Here is a 20,833-nt window from a genome sequence, read left to right on the forward strand (position 1 = left end):
CTTGAAACAAAGCACAAATGTTCCGTCATTAATAGCAAAATGACGCTTTCTTGAAAGGAACAAAAAAGCAGATTTGTTCACCCTATCTCACCCCACTGGAGGAATGTCTGACAGGAACTGCCAGGCTCTGAGCAGTGAACTCAGCATGTCCCTTAAGGATAGAACTAGAGCAGATGAAACTTGTTATTGTTAGTGTTACCCTCATGTGAGTGACTGACCTGGGCACCAAACAATCGGCCGGCAGAGTGGTGGCATCCAGCTCAAACAAAGAGGCGATGTCATTCCCGTGGGGTACGGACACAAGAGTGAAAGTAATCTTCTCTGCTGCTTGATGTTTCTTCTTGGAGAACACAGCACCTGTCTCATTCTGCTGCATCTACACACAACAATGCATGTAAATATACACATGGAAACCAACTTTTATTTGAGTACAGATTTGAGCTTTTATAAGTAACTAACTTTCCATATGTTACAACCAGATGCATTTGAGTCTGTTTTTAATTAATCAAATCATTATTGCTAATATTTATTTACGCATTACTATCTTCAGTCCACAAATATGTCCTAAAACTGCTCATTTTTATTTCTAAAACACAGAAAACAGGAAAATCCCCACATTTCTATTGTAGTTACAAGTGAACATTACATCACAGGACTGGTCATTGATTATTTCTCTTTCCTGCACTCACAACATTGTTCAAGCTATACTCTTTATGTACAGCCAGCACTTTAAGTCATCTACCCAAAGCACAGGGCCACAGTTTAGAACTGCAGGCATACATAATATGTCATCATGTCATCCAATATCTGATTTAGCTCTTTCTAAGAATGTAGCCTTATTAGTAGGTCTATGACCAAAAGGCGAAGCATGTAAATGCCTTGTCTCAGGGTGCCATGTCTTTCCTCCCATCTTTATGTAAATACTGATAAATGAGCCAAACTACTGATAAAATCTATAACAAAGAAGGGATGGATGGGAGGCAAACTACACTGTCACAGCTTCTTACACTAATGAGGTATCAAATTACACAGAAATGTAGCCAGAGCGCCACGACTTGTCTCTGTGGTGTGTTAGACACTGCAGTATGTAGGCTGGTACAATCTGCGCTGTGCAGATGCAGCAGATAATGGCAAGGGTTAATTTCTCCCACTGTTCTCTGCATGTCAATGGGAAGCTCCCCAGAGCTGCCTCCACGCCTCAGCTTCTCTATCCTCCCACTCCCCTCCTCTCCCCCCTCATATCCCTCCGCTGGTGACTCACCCCACCAGCTTAGCACAGGCGAGTGGAGCAGAGCAGACAGCACGTCTGCCTCCCCTCCATCCCCTCTCGCAGGGCACCCCCCACACCCAGACGTTATGTAAGGAGCCCCCTGTGTGTCTGAAATTCAGCATGTGCATAAGAAAGTGTGCAGGGCTGAGAGAGTTTGTGTGCATGTTCCTTGCATTGCCAGAATACAAATGTGCAAGGTAGCTAAGAGCTTAAAGTAATGTCTAGATATAGATTCAGAGTTTGGCAGAGTTTTGTGTGCGTGTCTGTGTGCGTGCATGTGTGCGTGTGCATGCATTACAAGCACTTTGTGAGTGTGAGAGAACTGGTGGTATTGCATAACGAAAGGATAACGAGACAGTGGCACACAATGTTTAATTGCTGAGATAATCTCCACTAAAACACTCAGATAATCATCTCTTCTGTTCACAACTAACTGTTTTTTTTCTTTGGGTGAAGTAAAATCTGACTCATTTATGGTCCAAAAAGACCAACTGTTTTCATTAAGCAAGTCTTGAATAATAAATGAATGTAATTACTTGATAATGTATAAATCCATCAGCTGCAGACAGTGAGTCATACAGTAGATCAACCATGTGTGATTTTAATCTTAAATGTGCTTGTTTGCTGAACTCACTTCTCCTTTGGATTCCGCTGTGTCCTCTTTGAATTCAGGGTTTACCTGCAGAAAAATTAAGCAGACAGTGACCTAAACATCTACAAAACTCTGGTGTTAATCCAATCATTATCATCCCACATCACTGAGTCTAAAATGCTCAACAGAAAAAAAACCCTTGTTAATAGAGGCCATATCAATGGGAATACTGCCCCCTACAGCACAACACCATAAGTCACTTAACAACTGTTGTGCACTGCTCCACTACTTACTTGGAAACTGAGGAGTAAACAGATATTACAAGATAAATATAATTAATATGACAGTTAGTGACTCAAATGAAAATGGTTTTAGTTCTGCAGAGTTACAAACAATGACACACAGCAACAAAATTAAATTAACAGGTGTAAGAGCTGTGCATAAAAAATGAAATATGTAATTTAACATGTCTATAACGCATCTCTTACTGTTTATGCTGCTGTTTTCACTCTAAAGCGGTACAATATGTAAAATGTATGTGTTGCTTCATTTTCAAGAAAATGGTATCAGATTAATCCATCATTGTGTTATCTTATGAGCAACACAAATTTGTGTTTGTCATACTGGTGCAGCAACATGTCTGCAATTGATATGGTAGCATAAGCTCAATAGATGGTGAATAGACATCAGATAAACCAGACTGAAAGTGTTGTTTTTGTGGCTGCACATGGAAAAAAAAAGATGAAGATGTATAGATAATGATACACTGACATGTCAATGTGAAGTTTCTACTGTTTACTTATTTTATTAAGTACATCAGATCATAAAAAGGTAAGTGAATTTCTTAAATTAGTCTGTGTCTGTTCACATTTTTGACTGCAAAGATTCCTGCATTTCCTGTACAGGTGACACTAGGCTTCGAACTTACAGAGACTTGATGGGTATGATCGATAAAACTCACCTCTGCAGCCAGGTAATTCCCCGTCGCCAAGTGTTTGAAGCGGAAAAGACTGTTCCACTGGCCAGCTCCACCTCTACAAGGGTCATAGTGCACAACCTGTCATGAAAACACAAGCTTTATGCACTTCTGTAGAGCGTTTATCATGTTTTTATATGCCTGTACATTTCATGTCATATTGTGCTTGTTTACAACATGTCTGACTTAGCACAGAAGGACTTTGGTGACAGTTTCCACAGTTTTCAGTTTCTTCCTTAATGGGCATGTCCCTAATGGTTAGACTAGGACATGCCTGGTAACATCTCTATTAGACATCTCTAATAGACATCTCAATTATTAAGCAAGATCAGATTAAACTGTCAGAATGGCAGTCATCGTATGTGAGCAATCTGTGTTTGTCACACTTGTGCAACAACACGTCAGCAACTGATATGGTAACAGTACGTTTTAGCAGAAACAGTAAAAAGACAACAGGAACTTAAATCTAGAGTAGGGTGATAAACAGGAACATTTGGTACAACAGACAATAGATTGTAAAGAACTCAATGTTAAGCAGGCATTTCAGGCATGACACGTTAACCATTTAACACAGAATGACATCATTTTGTGTTTGACATGGCTCTGATGAAAATCAGTGCAATGACACACACAGTCCCTGAGATCACAAAACCAAATATGAATAAATAAAGTGCATATGAACAATTACACCTACATCAGAGGCGATTTCTCATAGACTGCAAGGGAAGCTCAGCTTCCCCTAAAATTACAAATATTAAATGGTTAAATATGTTCGGTTGTGTTGACATTTTATTGACTACAAATGTGTTAGAACACGTTCATCTCACAGACGAGTTTGTTCAGAATCAGCTTTATCACAAATCATCGGACTTGATGTTGTTCCCTCCTCATACATTCCCGTTGCGCTGTTTTTTCATATGATCTATGGCCAGTGCATTTGCCCGTAGACGCTCAGTGTCCATGCACTTCAATGGGACTGAGTGGAACAGTTTTTTTCATTGCCTCAAAACTGGACAGTAACTGAATAAATGCCACAATGTTGTCCCGCCCCCAGACGCCAGGCGTCTCTGGGGGTGAATGGAGCTGTGGGCGGAGCTCAGCCGGGCTGGACGCCAGGATTACACGTGCTGATTGGAGGATCAGTCAAAAGGCTGAATCCCATTTGATTGACAGCTATTTTGAGATCTACTCCTTCACTGACACAGTTCAGTTTAATACCGTCGTGCATTCTGCTGTGAAATCGAGAGAGAAACCACTACAAAATTACTTGTTCATTTCTTGCACTGTAAATAAAACACACTCATTGTACTTCCTTGTTTCAATTTAACATAATTTCAGCGTTTTCATGTTTAGTTGGTATGATAAGGTCAATGACCATTTTCTTAAAAAGGAACGGAGGGACGAATTTATGTTTAAATAACCTGACCATTTTTTTATGTAAGTCGACAATGAGCTTCCCCTGTCTGAAAGATGAGCAGCCGCCACTGACCTACATATATGCATGTGAATAACATTTACTTGATTTGTGATGGGTGATGGTAAGGTGATGAGTGGAGCGGTGTGTATAGTGTAGTACACGCAGAATGAATGAATGTAACCTTGATTATAAACCATACTAATATAAATGAGAAGGACTGAAATAATGAACACCTGTGACCAGCTCTGATGTCCATGCCTGTGTAGTAAGTGAGCTTAAAAATAACTCTAAAGTGGCTCGAGCTAAGTCTGTTCTATTCACTTATATCTACACTTCTTAAAAAAAATAAAATAAATTAAGACAGGGAAAGAAATTACAGCCAGTTTGAGTTAATAAAATATCTACTCCTCTTTTTTGTCTCTTACTCCAGCTTCTTCTTTTTGCATGTTGAAACTCTACTTAGAACCTGGTAACAATCCAGCACTATAAAATGTGAATTCTCGCATTTTTTTTTCTTCTTTTTTTTGCTCAGGAGTGTATTTCACATTCTCCTTTAGGTCAAGTGCATTGTAAGATAGTTAGATACTGATAATGCTTCACCTCAACTTCCCAGAGGGCCTTGGAACTGGTGGCGGAGGTGGCAGACTGTCGCAGTGTGGTCCTGAGAAACACATGCTGCTGCTTCTTGTACTCATCACAGGTGAGGAACTTCTCCTGCTCAGCGTGGAAAAGCCTCACCACATCCCCCTGACAGAAGAGATTTTCAGTTATGAGTCTACTGTCTGATAGCATCAACATGTACAAGGCCAATATGGGTAAAAAAACAACAACATACATTTATATATTATGCTTGAATATTGACACAGTTAATACAGTTTTGATCAAATTCAAGGTTCTATTCTCAGTTTTAAGCCACATACATACAAGATGTGACAAAACTGACTTGTGGATTTAAGCAGACTAAATTAACACTTTTAGTGCTGACAGGCTCTAAAGAAAGATGATAAACTGACTTAAGTACATTAATGGTATAAATAACCCATAATGCTGCACTATGTAACATACTGTATGTTCTCTGATACTCTGGACAAGAGAAAAATAATAACAAAAGAATCTTGACGCTCTCTGTACTTGCAACAAAGTCATTAACTACATCCCAGACAGAACAACCTGTGATACATCGAGTATATTCAACATACCACTCGGCCCTACATGACATGAATGAACAGCAGATAAATAACACACCCCCTTCAGTACATCTTCCCTGTAGTCGCTAAACTTCATGAACAAGGTGACTTTCCAGCTGGTAGTGCAGTTAAGAGCATTAACCTGCAATGTGAAGCAGAGAGAAGACAAAATTACAGGAATCAATATTTTAGAATATGTGTAGTGACAAGTCACTCTTTTTTAGTCACTTTCATGATTTAATTAGATCTAAAGGATTACATACTGTACTGCAGGAAAAGATTTTATTCCAGAACATTAAACTACAAGCTAGAAAAGTTGCTGAAAATGTACTTTTCTGAATGAAGTAAACAAATGCACTGCAAAAATGAAAATCTTACCAAGTGTATTTTTCTCATTTCTAATCAAAATTTGTCATTACACTTGAAATAAGACAGAATCAGCTAAAAAGTAACTTGTAAGTGACATAAAAGAACTTATTTTTAGACAACAGATCTTGAAAATCTTATTTCAAGAAATCTTACCAAAATAATTTTCACTTTTTAAAAAATCTGCCAATGGAACAAGTGAAAATGATCTTGGTAAGATTTCTTAGATTTTCAAGATCTATTGTTTAAAAATAAGTTCTGATATCTCACTGAAAAGTTACTCTCTAGGTGATTATGTCTTATTTTAAGTGTGATGAGATATTTTGACTAAAAAAATGCACCTGGTAAGATTTTGATTTTTGCAGTGAGAATATGTCCCACCTCTTTGCACCCTGGGTTGTCCAGTAGTTCTATGTTACTGGCATGAAGAGGCTGTCCGGCATTCACTGGCATCAGCACCACCTTGTCTCCAACTACCACCTTGAATCAAACACAGACAGTTTCTATCAGAACGAGACACTAGTCTGTGACATACCAGCAGTTTTCAAATGGATTAAACAGAAAAAGTGCATCCATGCAAGTGGCTTGTCTAAGCTCTGCAAACATCCTCTTATTTTATAAAAACAGTGCTGCGTGTGGCAGCAAAAGAATGAACTTCACATTTTAGAGAGTCTGAGCTGTTCATGGCTAACAGATTTATTCATGCCGTGTTGAGTGAACCTGAATGCAGCACGCAGAGATACCCTGCACCTCTTTCTTGCACAATATAGATACATGCTCCTTAACCTAATTAAGCATGAGTTAAACTACGGCGCAGAAACACTTTGTTCATCCCATTTATTTCAATGGTTGGCATGAATATTTAAGATGTACACAAAGAAGGAGAGATAGAAAACTGAACTGGTTTAATGCTTTTAAAGCTTAACCTAAACCTCTACGGTACATGCAACGGGGGGGGGGGGCCTGGCGCAACCATGCTTTAACACAATATTCTGGCCTAATGATGCACAAACACCATGCACAATCAAAAGCAATACCTTTAACCATAGGATGCTAAAGCCAAAGGGAAGGACAAAATCAGAGAGGTTACTGGAACAGGAAAAACAGTAAACTGACAGCTGCTGTACTTTAACAGAGAGGAATACACGTGTCAAGTTGTTTTAGGGTACATTCCATATCAGAAATGTGTTACGTACATTATCGCCTTCACTGCGGAGCTTCCAGAAGGGTTGAATGTAGAACCAGGAGCCCTCGTTCCCAGCAGGATCCAAAGAAACCCGCATAGCATTTTTCTCCAGCAATGCAGGTAGACGCTTGTTTACTGTCAGGTACTTATTGCTCTTTATGTGAAGGAGCTAAAATAGAAGACAGCAATTAGGGCAGGAGATTGTCACTAAATTGATATTAATTCAGTTTGCCTCATTTGAGGTGACATCTATTTCAATGATCCAATTCGGCAAACAAGAGCTAAATCCTAAAGCTATTTTAAGTCATCCAAAACAAATTGCTTATTGAAGGCTTGTTTGTTAAAGTGTGACAACAATGGTGACTCCCTTGAATGCAGAACAAGTTATTTATGCTGTTTTGTGCTCAATTCAGTCTTGTTAACAAGAGTTTAATGGCAACTGAAACCAAATACTACCACAGGGAACTGTTTGGAGTTACTGGTGTTGAATGACCCAACCTTCATAAACAGGAAAACAAAAACAAATCTGTGGGCTGGAGACAATCTGACGCCACAAATGTTATCAAGAGAGATGAGCCGTACCTGGATGACATTACTATATTTGACGACTTCTCCCAGCTGCTTCTTGTTCTCTGACTCATTCTGTTTCTGCTCCAGCTCTGCCGCATTCTGAGAAATAAAATAAAGATTTGTGAGTTTTTCAGATGCGGCTCACAAATGAAGCTCCAGGTGCAGATTTTCCATAACCTTTCCTACCTGTAACTTTTTGAACAAGTCTCCCTGTGTGTTGTTGTTTCCTTGCTTTCCTTGTTTTGCCTTCCAGAACTGCTTCTGGGCTGAGTATCTGTTCATGGGACATACCTTAAACAGGCAATCTGCAAGGAGAACACAACAGGCACACAGGAACGCAGGAGTTAATCTGACTCAGATGTTGTACCGTTGAGGGTCTTAACCTATAAAGACCCAAACATCCACCAAAGACCAAAACTATCTACTGATTTAAAAAGTATTATACTTGTTGATCCACTAATCCTATCAATACATGTAAATAATTGGTTTGTCATCTTTTCATGGTCGTCAGATATGACAAATTTGGACGTTCACAGGCTCTGTAGTGAACGTGGAAACACTGTCATCTTCAACAACATTGATTCACCAGTAAAACCCATGGAGTGTAATAATAGAAGTGAATGGAGATGCTCATTTTATATTCATTTAATGATCTATTTTGATGAAAAATGGCAGTTTTGTCTGTTTTTTGATATAATAACCCTCAACTTTAATCTGAGCTTTTATTAACATCTGTATGATCAGTACATTAAACATTGGATAATACCTGATTTTTACTGGAAAAATGCTACAGAGGATTATTTTACAACAAATGGTGAAAATTCACTTAAGAAATGTTAAATATAGGGGGAAAAAATTATTTGGGAACTGCCACAAAAGCAGCACTGGGTCTTGATGGGTTAATATAGAGAAACTGAGTTTTTGCAGTTAAAGGTTATTTCCCCACCAGTGGTCTGGAGAGTCAGTAAAACACATAAAAGGCTCTCCAAAACCACACTGTTGTCTTTGCAAATAGCCTGGTTAGCCTTGAGTGGTAAGAAAAAAACAAAATGTGAAACCTCGAGTCATTAAGCCAAATATAATCCTACGCACCTCTGAACTTTTTGGGAGGATTGGCAAGGTCTCCCGCATCAGGCTGAACCACACACCTGTCATCAACAAGCCTGCAGAGAGAAGCACAAACACACACAGAAGTATATTGTAATGCTGTTTGTACATTGATGCACACACTGTATGATGTGCATTAATTCCTATTGTGCTGTCCTTGTAAATGATTTGCTTTTAAGGATTTACATAACACACCCCGAAGTCTAACTGTGGAATCACAGCAAATGCAAATGCACACAGCGGAGTCTCACTTTTATGAAAACAGTCATTTGAATACATGGTGCAGAACCACGCTTGCTCTTGGGTTGAGTGGCCAACTGCAACATGAAAAGCTCAGCTGGCAACAGAAGCAGGAGTGGCGGTTATGTTCATCATCATATCCGTCATCCTTAGAGCTTTCCCGGTATCTGAACCAAGGTTCTGAACATTTCTGGATGTAGCTCATCTAATTAAATCACACTTTGATCTGTGCTTTCCAGCCCAGCAGGGGGAGATCTGCTCAGAGTAGTGGTTTCTATCAGCATACAGTAACAAAGTTTGTCTATTTACTCATTTGAACATTTGATAAGTAAAAGTAGGAAAAACATGTATAAAAGTCATATAAAATCCAAAACAAACAAGAGTATGAGCATAACATAAATAAGTGCCAACAAGTTGTTCAAGTAACATAAAACAAGAAGTTACAATTAGTTCATAACTTTTCTTTTACTACTGTTTTTGTCTAGTTTTGTACCACATTTTTAGACTTAACTAAAAATAAAGAACTTGTATTGCAACTGTGTGACAAATAAAATATGAACTTCATTATGTGTCACAAATTTAATAGAAATTGTAATCTTGCATTTCATTTCATTTCATTATTACTGAAAAAGGTTTTAGTGAGTTTTGCTGGTGTATATACTAGGGCTGTCAAAATTAATGCATTAACGTGGATTAATCCATCATCATGATTAATCTGATTGAATTTTAACGCAATTAACCCATCTGCGGTGCAGAATGACTGATCGTGTCTGGGAAAGCATTTTGAGCAGTTTGTCCAAGTAGAGTTAGTGTCACGCATGTGCAAATGGGTAGTTGATTTAGTAGTGACATGCAGCAGAACCAACCCATAAGATGGAAGATGCTAAAAAGCACGTTGGTCCTCTGGGTTGAAATATGAGTACAAAAAAACCCAAAATGGAACAGTTGTTTCAAGTTGTTTTGTTGAAACTGTTGAAGGTGTTTAATAAACATGTTAAGTGCATATTTATTCCCTTCTTTCTTGAGTCTGTTTGCTCATGCAAAATGAAATGCGATTAATACAGATTAAAAATGAATGATATTTAATCATGATTAACTGAAATTAATCCACAGCAACCCCGTGATTAATCTGATTAAAACTTTTACTCATTTGACAGCACTCGTATGTACTGTATGTTTAGAGAATATAATATAGAGGCCAGGGCGTCCTTTTACACCACAATGCTACATTTATAATGTTATTTTCTGACACATTCAGCTGCAGCTCCTGCAATATGAAAATTGCTCTTAGCCATGCTGCAATTTTGATAATATTTCTCAATAAATGCTCAGTTCTGGAGTCCACTGTGCATTTCTACTCTGCGCTACGAGTATCGACAACTGTTACCAGAGGAAACCATGTGGTTTCTGTACAGGGTTGATTAGAGGGCATTCGAAGGATGTCATCCATTTAACAACAGCTCCCCCCCCTCTCCTTTACTCTGCTACTTACTGAATATCTTACACACTAGACACATTTCTCTGAGTGTTTTAAGGGTGGATTTCCCTGACATTTTCACCCAATAGCGTATTGTTTGAATCTCACTGACAATCTAAACTTTTAACATGTAGCTAAAGTTTTGAGCCTGGTGACAACTAAATTAATGCCCTAATTAACAAAAGCTAACATGGCTGAATTAATGTTGATGCAGAACATTGAAGACATATTGTGTGAATTCAAGTGAATGTGAGTTGTATGAGTTGGTTTTTAGGCTGATTTATGTTGTTGATGACAGAACACAGCATGCACTTATCAGTCATATCACATGATAAGGTTATGTCTGTTGATAAATGTCATGCTTTAGGCTGTCATCCAAGATAAAGAATATCCATGTAAAAATATGATGTTATTTATCCTAATTTATAATATTTAATGCAGATTTAAAAGGATTTCAAAAAAGATATGTTGCGATTACCAAGACAAATGAGGGTGAAGGTTTTTAAAGCTCCAGTGGCAGAGAGCCTGTTATTTGTTGGAAGTGGAAGCGCTGCCAAAACAGACAAAACAATGGAGGCAGAAAACAGAGCAACTTTCTGAACAGAATACTTAAAACATTAAAGTGATCAGCACCCTCGGTGAAGGGTAGCAGGGTTTTCTGTTTGTGACCAAAATGCAAGTGTGGCACTCAGTAGTGAAATTAGCTCTTTGCAAAAGCTGAACACATTAGATTTAACCTCCTGAGTCCCAAGAAAGTACAAATGATGGCTTTTTTTTTTTTTTTTTACATTAAATACTTGTCTTGAGTAGAAACAGCATAATGTAACAGTTTTCTCAGGCGAATGTATTTTTTTATGGCATGTCCTTTTCAGTGGATAATGTTTTGTTTATTAATTTATCTATTTATTTTTAAGTAAGACCATGAAACTCTTGTCCTTTACTTTTTCTAGTAACAGTATAAAATAAGCCATGAGTTTAACCTGTTTCTATATACAGTATTGCACAATACTAACTATGAATGTTTCCACAAAAGATTCCTTTTCTTAATGTCATTTACACCGAAGGCCGAGGTGCACAAGCCTGTCCATTCATCACATTCACTGAGGAGAAACATAATGCAAAGCACAATTCACTCAATTCATACAAAGCTGGCAGCCAGTGTGAAGAGAACTGACCCATTTCCTACTTATGCCACCACACTTGATCAGTATCCATCCATGGCCTGTGTATTATTTCCGCAAACTATGTCTTAAAGTCACATATAAATGAGAAACAATAGAGGCCAACAGGAAGCATTATCGAGTGCTAAATGGCTAAACAGGAAACCCGTCTGGAAAAGTCCCCCCAAGCTCATAAATAAGTAACCTTAGGTCTACAGGGAGTCGGACTCAGTTCAGACAGAGGGGCTTTGATGGTCACAATGAGTGCCAGAATTTGCTTGTAACCGAGTTAAACATGAACCAGTGATAAATCTACCAGGCTGGACTCTAAATTTAGCTCCGTCGCTCTTACTGAGCAGGAGACAACACAGGAAAACAGTGTGTAATGATGACAAGAAGCACATTTAATAGTTTTCTCCTGTTAACTGTGTTCTAAAGAGAAAGGGGAGGCCACAGCAGAATGAGTCATACATTGAATATATTTGTGAAAGATTTGACAACTAGAATAATGTGTGTTGGAGCATGTTTCAGCCTGCTGATGCAGCACCCTGGTTAAGGACAGAAGCATGTCCTCATTAAACTTATCCTGTTGTGATGTCAGTTAGGATCCATCTGAAAAATAATCACATACACAAGTAGAAAAAAAAACCCATAAAAATTAACTAGAGAGGCAGATCTCTGCCAATGCCAACAGTCTGCTCTTCTCCTCATTACACAATTTAACCACAAACAAACCACAAATTATTTGTGGACAGTTTTCAATTTTTGTGCAATTGTTGGTGTAACTGACTGCTACTGTGGTCATGGAGGTCTTAACTCTAATTTGTCAGTAGTTGGCAGTTGGTGGTTACTTTTTTCACATAGTCTGAGGCTCTATAGCAGGGGTGTCAAACTCATTTTAGTTCAGGGGCCACATTCAGCTAAATTTGATCTGCAGTGGGCCAAACCAGTAAAATAATAACATAATAATAGAGAAATAATGACAACTCCAAAATTTTCTCTGTTTTAGAGCAAAAAAAGTAAAATTAAACAATGAAAATGTTTACATCTACAAACTATCCTTTCAAACAATGTGAATAACATGAACAAACTGAAAAAAGTGTAATTTTAACAATATTATGCTTCAGTTTATCATTTCCACATGTTTATTATAATGTACAGATCACTAGAAATACACAAAACATTTAATATCAGACAGAATATTGTTAAAATTGTTAAAATTTCAGGTTGTCCATATTGGTTCAGGTTATTCACATTTTTTGTGAAAATTATACTTTTTAGTGTAAGTACATGAAATATTTACATTTACAAAGAGAAAAATTTGGAGTTGTGAGTATTTATAGATTATTATGATAGTATTTTACTGGTTTGACCCACTTGAGACTGAACTGGTCTGAATGTGGAACCTGAACTAAAAGGATTGTTAATATTGTCAGTGTAATTTTTGCATTTCAAATTCATCCCGCAGGCCGGATTGGACCCTTTGGAGGGCCGGATTTGGCCCCCGGGCCGCATGTTTGACACCTGTGCTTTATAGTGTTAAAAATGTGAAAAACAGTTGCCGGCTCTACTTCTTTGCATGAATCTGCACTAAAATGTAAGAGGCCTGACTATCCAGCAAGCTCCATGAAAATCAGTGCATTAGTTTTTGTGTAACCCTGCAGTAAAACAGTCTGACAGGAGCAATCATATAACCTCCTATTTAGGGGTAATCATTGAAAAATAACGACAACAGAGTGGGATCCGAGACTTCAAGGTGACTAATGGACCCGAAACATTAAAAAATGTTTCCTAAAGGAAGTTAAAGGTCATTTAGTTTTTGAGTGTTTGCAATGTAAGGTGTGTGAGGAACTCACAGATTTAGTGTTATCCTAAGCAAACATGGGCATGGGCAGCTTTGTTATATTGTGGTCACAGGGAGAGAGACAGGTTCCTGCAGGCTCTTTGCTTTAGATACTGTTACTCTGTCTGTATGGACCTTGGTGAGCTCTGGCACCACACAGCTCCGATAAAACACTCAGTGCGCCTGTCAAACTAAATGAGTTATGGAATCACTGATAAGAATTACACTGCTTTACCTCACAACAACAGGAGCTGGGAACTATCGCTGTCATGCACTTTTTGTGTTTTGTGTGTGCTGCTCACATTTGCATTGGCTTAGGCCTTATTAAGTTAAAGGGGTCATATTTTGCTAAACCCACTTTTATTAGACTTTGGTACCTTTATTTGTGTATTTGGACCCTAATAGTTCCAAAAGTTTCAATTTGAACCCTCCAGTTGCTGCAAAGCTATCTTTATATTCATTTTGGCAAAAATCGAGTGGATTTCTACAACCTGTTTTAATCCCTGCTTAATTTGTTGTGTCTATAACTAGTTACATTACGACATTTGCACGTTTAAGGTCAAGACTTGCAACGAACATTTCTCCGAGTACGACATAATTGTTTGTCAGCAGCAGCAAATGTAGTAAAAACTGAAAATATGTCCAAACTTTGAGCCGATTAGCTAAAATGTTCAGTTGTTGGTTGAACGGGACAGAGCAGCACAGCCAACAACCTGGAGGGGGTGGGGTGTGAAGTGACTCATGTGCATTTAAAGGGCCAGTGCTCAAAACGACCTTTCTGGTGTCATTACTCAGAAATAGGGCTGAAGATGGAGCTGTGGAGCTGAATTAATGAAGAATTCACACCCAAGTACAGCATTTACAGTTTCTCTATTGACCACAGGGGAAAAAAAACAGCTAAATATCCTTTAAGGTAGCATTCCAGCTAAAGAAACTCTGCTGGTTGTGTGCACTACTGCAGATAGTGAGTCGGTACAGTGCGGTGCTGCAGACACACAGGTCGTAAAACACATTTCAGCTGCCATTTACCCAAAGACTCCTAAACATGTTGACTTTTCTAGTGTAAGTTACAAAGCAAAATGTGCTTTAACACCCTCTGTGGAAGGTACAGTGGTTGAAAGGGGAAGAAAAGGAAGAAAAAAGTCAAAAAGAAAGAAAGCGAGAAGCAGAGAGTAAGGAAAGGGGAGAGGACGTGGGTGGGGCAGGCTCATTCCACAGAGCCAGTCGATCTCTCCACGCTCGTTCTGCAAGCTCAGAGGCCATAGGGCACCCATAGACGCCCAGGCTTTTCACCTTGCCCTGACGCTTTCAAGCTCAGGAGGAAATACACCCAAACAAACTGCTTCTGGTATTTTTTTTTCCCTTTTGTGTGAAACATGACAAGCAGTTTTCATCAGACCAATACAGGGACAGTGTTACCTACACCAACTGAATGAATTACACTTATTAAACCATATTAGTCGCATCACATGCCGAAGCAGCTGCTATTAGAAAAATCACCCACCATCCTAGACTGTGTTCAAGTGTTCACTCATTGTGATCTTAGGAAAGTAAATAAGTAAGTAAGTAAGTAAAGCTTTATTTATATAGCACTTTTTAAAACAACATGTTACAAAGTGCTTCACATAAAGGGGAGACAAATCAAATCAAATCAATTTGTAAGCCAATTTACAGAAACCCAACAGAATCCTCCAGGAGCAAACACTTATGACTGGTGACAGTGTACCAAGGCCTCGACCATGTGTTAATCTCTTGTCATTTGGACAAAATAATCCCTGCACCCTTGCAAGAGATATACCATAAACCAAGGTAACACTGTCTCCAGGATGGAAAAAAAGGAGTTTTTACATAACTATAAAGACTGTAATATCTATCATTGCTGTGTAATTCACAAGTCTTTTCTCCTTCTTACAAAAAATAAATCACCTGACTTCATTTACATCCTGGTTTCGAGTGATACTTTTCCAAACAGGTGCCTGAACTGTTTTTAGATTGTATTCTTTAAAAATATGATACCCATGTTTTTGACTTTACTCATGAAACTGCTCCATTTCCTGCAAAAAAAATATGTAATGTTTTAGCTCCAGCTAAAAAGGATGTTTTAAAGGGTTTTAGCAAGATTATCACAAGATATTTCTGTAGGTCAAAGTGCCTGGATGTCTGTCATTTAATATTATAATACCACAGGGGAAGAGGAAGAGCAGCATCATGGTAAAACATTCTCACATAAATGACGTCTGAAGCCTTTACCCTTCAAGCTGAGCCCCCCCTGAACCCTTATTTGGGTGCAGGGGCCCTAGTTTGATGACCTCAGCACCTAGGAAGTGTCAGAAAACCATTTCCACGGTGCACCTGGGTCAAACGCAGCGTTACATTCCTGGTAACGTTTGCGTAAAACGTGAAGAATTTCCTGAGACGCAGCAGTTTACGCGCAGCCGGGCCTTGACTTAAGTTGAGTTTAAAGCAGAAGTACAGAGTTAAAACACGAGTCGGATCGAATGTAAAGTGAAAGCACAGTGAAAGATACGAGCAGACTGATCCAAGTGCAGACAGAGAAGGAGCAAACATACCCCAAAGTACTGATGAAGCCATTCACCGAGCCTTCCGCGTAAAGAGACACGATGTCCCCCATGTTCAGTAAACTGGATCTGTGTTCTGACATTTTAACATTGGTCCCGGTTTTCCATTTACATTACTGGTACTTCTTTTCGGTTGAAGTAATCCACGCGTTACAGCGCCTCCAGTTCAGCTGCAGTCCGCACATTCAGACGCACTCCACCGGATCCGCATCTCAACAAGTCGATTAAGAAAAGTGTCCAAAAACTGGTGACGATTTTCCAAAAAAGGCGCAGTGTCTTTTTTTCTTTTCTTTCTTTCTTTTCGTTTTTTTTTTTTTTTTTTTTTTTTTTTTTTTTTTGCACTTATTCAACTTCTTCCTGTATGTCAGACAGACCGGAGGGTGATCTTCTTCACATCCACTTCAGGGGGAGGAGACTGCTGCTGCTGTCAGGGCTGTGAGCAAATTCCGTTCACTGATAGACTGTGTTTTTGTTTTACCCAAGAAAAGACATTGAAAGAGAAGCATTTTTTATCATAAGGAAATCTAAAGAGGAAAAAGTGAGGCTGCACAAACATCACTGTAAGCCTGTAACACTTCCTATTATATATATAAAACTATGGCGACGGAAAGAACATATAGGCCTATATATATATATATATATATATATATATATATATATATATATATATATATATATATATATATATGCAAGAAGAGTGCAGTGACTATTAGTGCACAAGGCCTGGTTCAACTGTGTATATATAAGGTATTGCATGAACTGACTGCACCAAATGCAACATTAAACAGTGTGCATGCATAATTATCATTAGTTCGAGTTACTTGTTTGCACAGTAAAAAAGAAAAACAAATATAATTAATTGTGCAAGTGAGCCATAAACATAGGTTTATAAATATGATCTTCAACATAAACAACAAAACAGAAGCCAAAAATGACACATATAATATAAAATACAGGATTTTAACTTTGTGATTTTTGCACATAAAGTTGGAGTAAAATAGTTTTACCTCTTGTCATGAAATGATTGTGACAATGTGATTTATTCTTTTTTTTTTTATAATTCAAGTATTTATTAGAGTTTTCACTTGGATCACGACATTCATACAATGTTGCTTAATGATAACATTGAGGGCTTCTGTACATACATGAAAAGTATAAAAAAAAAAAAAAAAAAAAAAAAAAGCTACAAAGCGTGGAAGGTCTCAAGAAGAAAAATAAATAAATAAATAAATAAATAAATAAATTAATTAATTAATTAATTAAATGGAAGCGATAAATAAATAAAATGGAAGTGATGAATAAATAAATAATGTGATTTATTCTTAATAGATGAAGTGTAACTGGGACTCAGTATGAAATCATTACACCTGGTCAACTGTGATATTTATTTATTTGTTTGTTTGTTTGTTTGTTTGTTTGTTTGTTTGTTTCGAACATGTAAAGAAACAAAATAAAACAAAGCGAAGCTAATTAAGACAAAAACTAAATAACATTTAAATGGACAGAATCTATCTTCAAACACATACGAGTCTGAATATTGCATGGTCGAAAAGAAGTAGGAAGAAGTATAAACTTATTACTGATGTGTATAAATAGGACTAAATAGAGGAAATGTGTCTGAAAACAAAATTAACTGTATAGGCAACCGTGTACTTATTTATCAGTCTCTTTTGTTCAGATAAAATAGGAAGAAAATACAGGAAATATGTGCACTGTATTAAAAACAGAGTAAATGAAGTATGAAAATGGGTGGAACATAACTGCAGGCCTATAACCTGTCATATTATAAATTGAATGTGGTACAAAACACAAAATCAGTTACTACAAAAAACTCCCCGAAGCACAAAATACATAAAATAGATAATTAATTTAGTACAACTTCAAGGATACCATTTTTCCCCCTCATAAGAATTAAACCTCTATACGCATTAACACACCCTTTCCTCCTAATCCTGCTGTTTTCCTGCTACTTCATTTATCAAACATCTCCAAATGCACCTGTAGTTTCAGGAACTGACAGTGAGAGTCAATCTGAAAACCATGACTCATGAAGTGGACCTTAATACATGTACTATTACTGTTACAACACCAGGGGTCGCTGGAGGTCGAATCACACAGGAGTCAGTCTTCTGTGCAGTATAATCCCATTATCTGTCCTATACCGCCCTCTAGTGTTTGCCTTATGAAGCCTACAGGTAGGTCAGTCTGCCTTTTATATGTTTAAACTATAAACAAATGGAGCAGAAAAGGTTATTTCAAATGACTCGTTCACTAGGTCATGTAGTATATGCCTGAAAATAACACAGCATACTCACTGTTTTACTTCATTAAAACCTATAAAATATACATAATGTCAATGAAGTATATTGTATACCATGGAACTTAAGTAGAGTTTGACTATCATTAGCCTCTTCTGCTATTTTCTTATAGGCATACTGACTACTGATTTTAATTTTCAGGGGCAAATGTATTGTACATTGACCAAGTTATGTTCCTATACTGTTGTAGATAGATAGATAGATAGATAGATAGATAGATAGATAGATAGATAGATAGATAGATATTTAAAAAAAAAAAAAAAAAAAAAAAAAATATATATATATATATATATATATATATATATATATATATATATATATATATATATATATTACATTAACAACCATGAACAAGCTAAGGTTTCTTTACCCTATATAGAGCACTCAGAAATACTCTGAAATTCAAAATTCCAACCTCAGTGTGTTATTGGTGGACATAATAAGACTTTACTTTTGTGAATTTTTTTATTATTATGTAAAAAAACAAAAAACAAAACTAAGGTCAATGAAGTTACCATATTTGGATCCGTACCTGTAAGTGGCAAAACAAAAAAATCAAAAATCCAAGACGTAAATATAAAAAATACAAGAAAAACACATGTATGGTGAATGGAGCATGTGTTTTATAACCTTAGACCATCATAAGTGCTGATCCAGACCCCTGTCCACATCCACATTCTCCCTTTGAACATCATTCCTTACATTAGTACCATTACTTCATGGTACCTAACAAAGCAGGTACACTCACTGTTCATGCAGAGGTGGACCTTACAGACCCTGGAGACCACATTGGATCTGAGAATGTTGACTCACTGTAACTGTTGCTGTCGCTGTCTTGTCATGTATGTGGAAATGACCAAAAATAGTGACTTGTCCAATAAAGGGTTAAGAACAATAAGTGAATCTATAAAGGCACAAAACATTTACTAACAGGCATAATATTGTTACAATTGCACTTAGTTGTCTTAAGACATTTCAGGTTGCTAATATTTGTTCAGATTATTCACATTTTTATGAAAGGATAGTTTGTAAATGTAAACATGTTCATATAATTTTATTTTTTACATTAAAACAAATCTGGAGTTGTCATTATTCATAGGTTATGTGATAGTACACTCGCAGTCAATGAAAACTTTGAGACCATATTTTCGACATAATTTATATTTTGAAACCCTAAACTGGATTTTTTTTCATATGAATAATTTTTTTAGGATATTGGCATACAGAAACAAAAATCTAAACTTTCAAGAATAATTTTGAAACAAAAAACTTAACAAAAGAAAATGGCACCTGCCAAACACAAAGTCCCAACAGTCAATACCGGGTATGGCCTCCGTTTGCTTTGATGCAGGCAGCAATCCGTTGGTGCATGCTTCGGACTAGGTGTCATGTTGTGGCGTTCAACCAGGTTTCTGATTGTGGGTTGGGAACAGCCCATACACGGGCTTGGCTATATCACTGTAGCTCAAACAGGCCTCCATCATACCCAGTGCCAGGAGACGTTGTTCATGTGATAGACGTGGCATGGTGCCATCCACTGGACTAACAATGGTGGCCTTTTTTGGGCCTTTATATAGGCCTTCAAAATCAATCCTCAAATTGTGCAGATAGCCACTGAGTATTGCTCAATGTGTATTTGGTCCACTTTTGCAAAGAGACCAACCTATGTGCAATGAACCATGACAACATGACAACTCATCATTATCTCAACTACCCGAGCACTAAGTCATCAATAAATCCACAATGAATAATTACAACCCCCCCTACAAGTAGAAATATGCAGACATTTCTACCTCAAAGTTTCTATTGACTGTCAGTATATTTTCCTCATCCATCCCACTTCAGATTAAATTGGTCTCTACGAGGGCTGTTCAATAAGTTCATGGCCTCACCCAGAAATACTGGTTGTTATAATACAGGATGTTACATTCTTTCGTGATGGGATAGTGATGCTTGAACATCGATGGACCAAGTGCATTGCTGTAAATGGAGATTATGTTGAAAAATAAAATATAAATTATCAGTCTGTGTTGTTCTGTTCTGGGTGAGGCCATGAACTTATTGAACAGCCCTCGTATGTTGCACTGAACTAAAATGATCTGGACACAATATCTCAGTAAGAGTTTTACACTTTGCACCCTCTTTCTGCCCTAGATAGCAAAATCATTATGGCTTAAATCTGGCCCAAAACTGGCATGCCATTTGGCAAAGTTATGGGCAGATGTATGTAATGGTGTAGATGTAAATGGCCCAAAATAGGCAAGCCAAAATTAAACCAGAAGGAAGATAAAATTCACCCAAAAGTAATTGCGGACTTCCAAAATATAGCCATAATTGTCCCAGAAAAGCCCCAAATCCCCATAATCCAGCCAAAAAGTAGCCAAAACATGCTATACCATCCCTACACTTGATCCCACTCTTTACCCAGTCTTTTGGTTAACCAGTAGTGATGTGATGTTCACGAACAAATTGAATCTTTTGAACGGCTCTTTGAAATGAACGATGGGAACCGAGTCTTTGTAAAGAGCCGTTCATTTTTTTTTTT

At 37.5% G+C, this 20,833-nt stretch overlaps 1 protein-coding gene across 1 annotated transcript in view; it reads right to left on the bottom strand.

The window, feature by feature from the left end:
* The window catches only part of itpr2 (inositol 1,4,5-trisphosphate receptor, type 2), an 83,785-nt gene extending 67,393 nt beyond the window's left edge, over nt 1–16,392 (bottom strand). Inside the window, exons 1-11 of the mRNA XM_030135585.1 lie at nt 15,962–16,392; nt 8,657–8,727; nt 7,751–7,869; nt 7,577–7,663; nt 7,005–7,163; nt 6,190–6,288; nt 5,501–5,584; nt 4,856–5,002; nt 2,824–2,919; nt 1,905–1,949; nt 219–376 (exon numbers count right to left, since the gene is read on the bottom strand). Of these exons, the coding sequence (XP_029991445.1) occupies nt 219–376; nt 1,905–1,949; nt 2,824–2,919; nt 4,856–5,002; nt 5,501–5,584; nt 6,190–6,288; nt 7,005–7,163; nt 7,577–7,663; nt 7,751–7,869; nt 8,657–8,727; nt 15,962–16,053 (1,157 nt within the window). The 5' untranslated portion in view covers nt 16,054–16,392. The remainder of the gene's footprint in view (nt 1–218; nt 377–1,904; nt 1,950–2,823; nt 2,920–4,855; nt 5,003–5,500; nt 5,585–6,189; nt 6,289–7,004; nt 7,164–7,576; nt 7,664–7,750; nt 7,870–8,656; nt 8,728–15,961) is intronic.
* Between the last annotated feature and the right edge of the window lie 4,441 nt (nt 16,393–20,833).

The sequence above is a fragment of the Sphaeramia orbicularis genome, chromosome 6 (genome assembly GCF_902148855.1).
Source record: "Sphaeramia orbicularis chromosome 6, fSphaOr1.1, whole genome shotgun sequence".
NCBI classification, from domain to species: Eukaryota; Metazoa; Chordata; class Actinopteri; order Kurtiformes; family Apogonidae; genus Sphaeramia; species Sphaeramia orbicularis.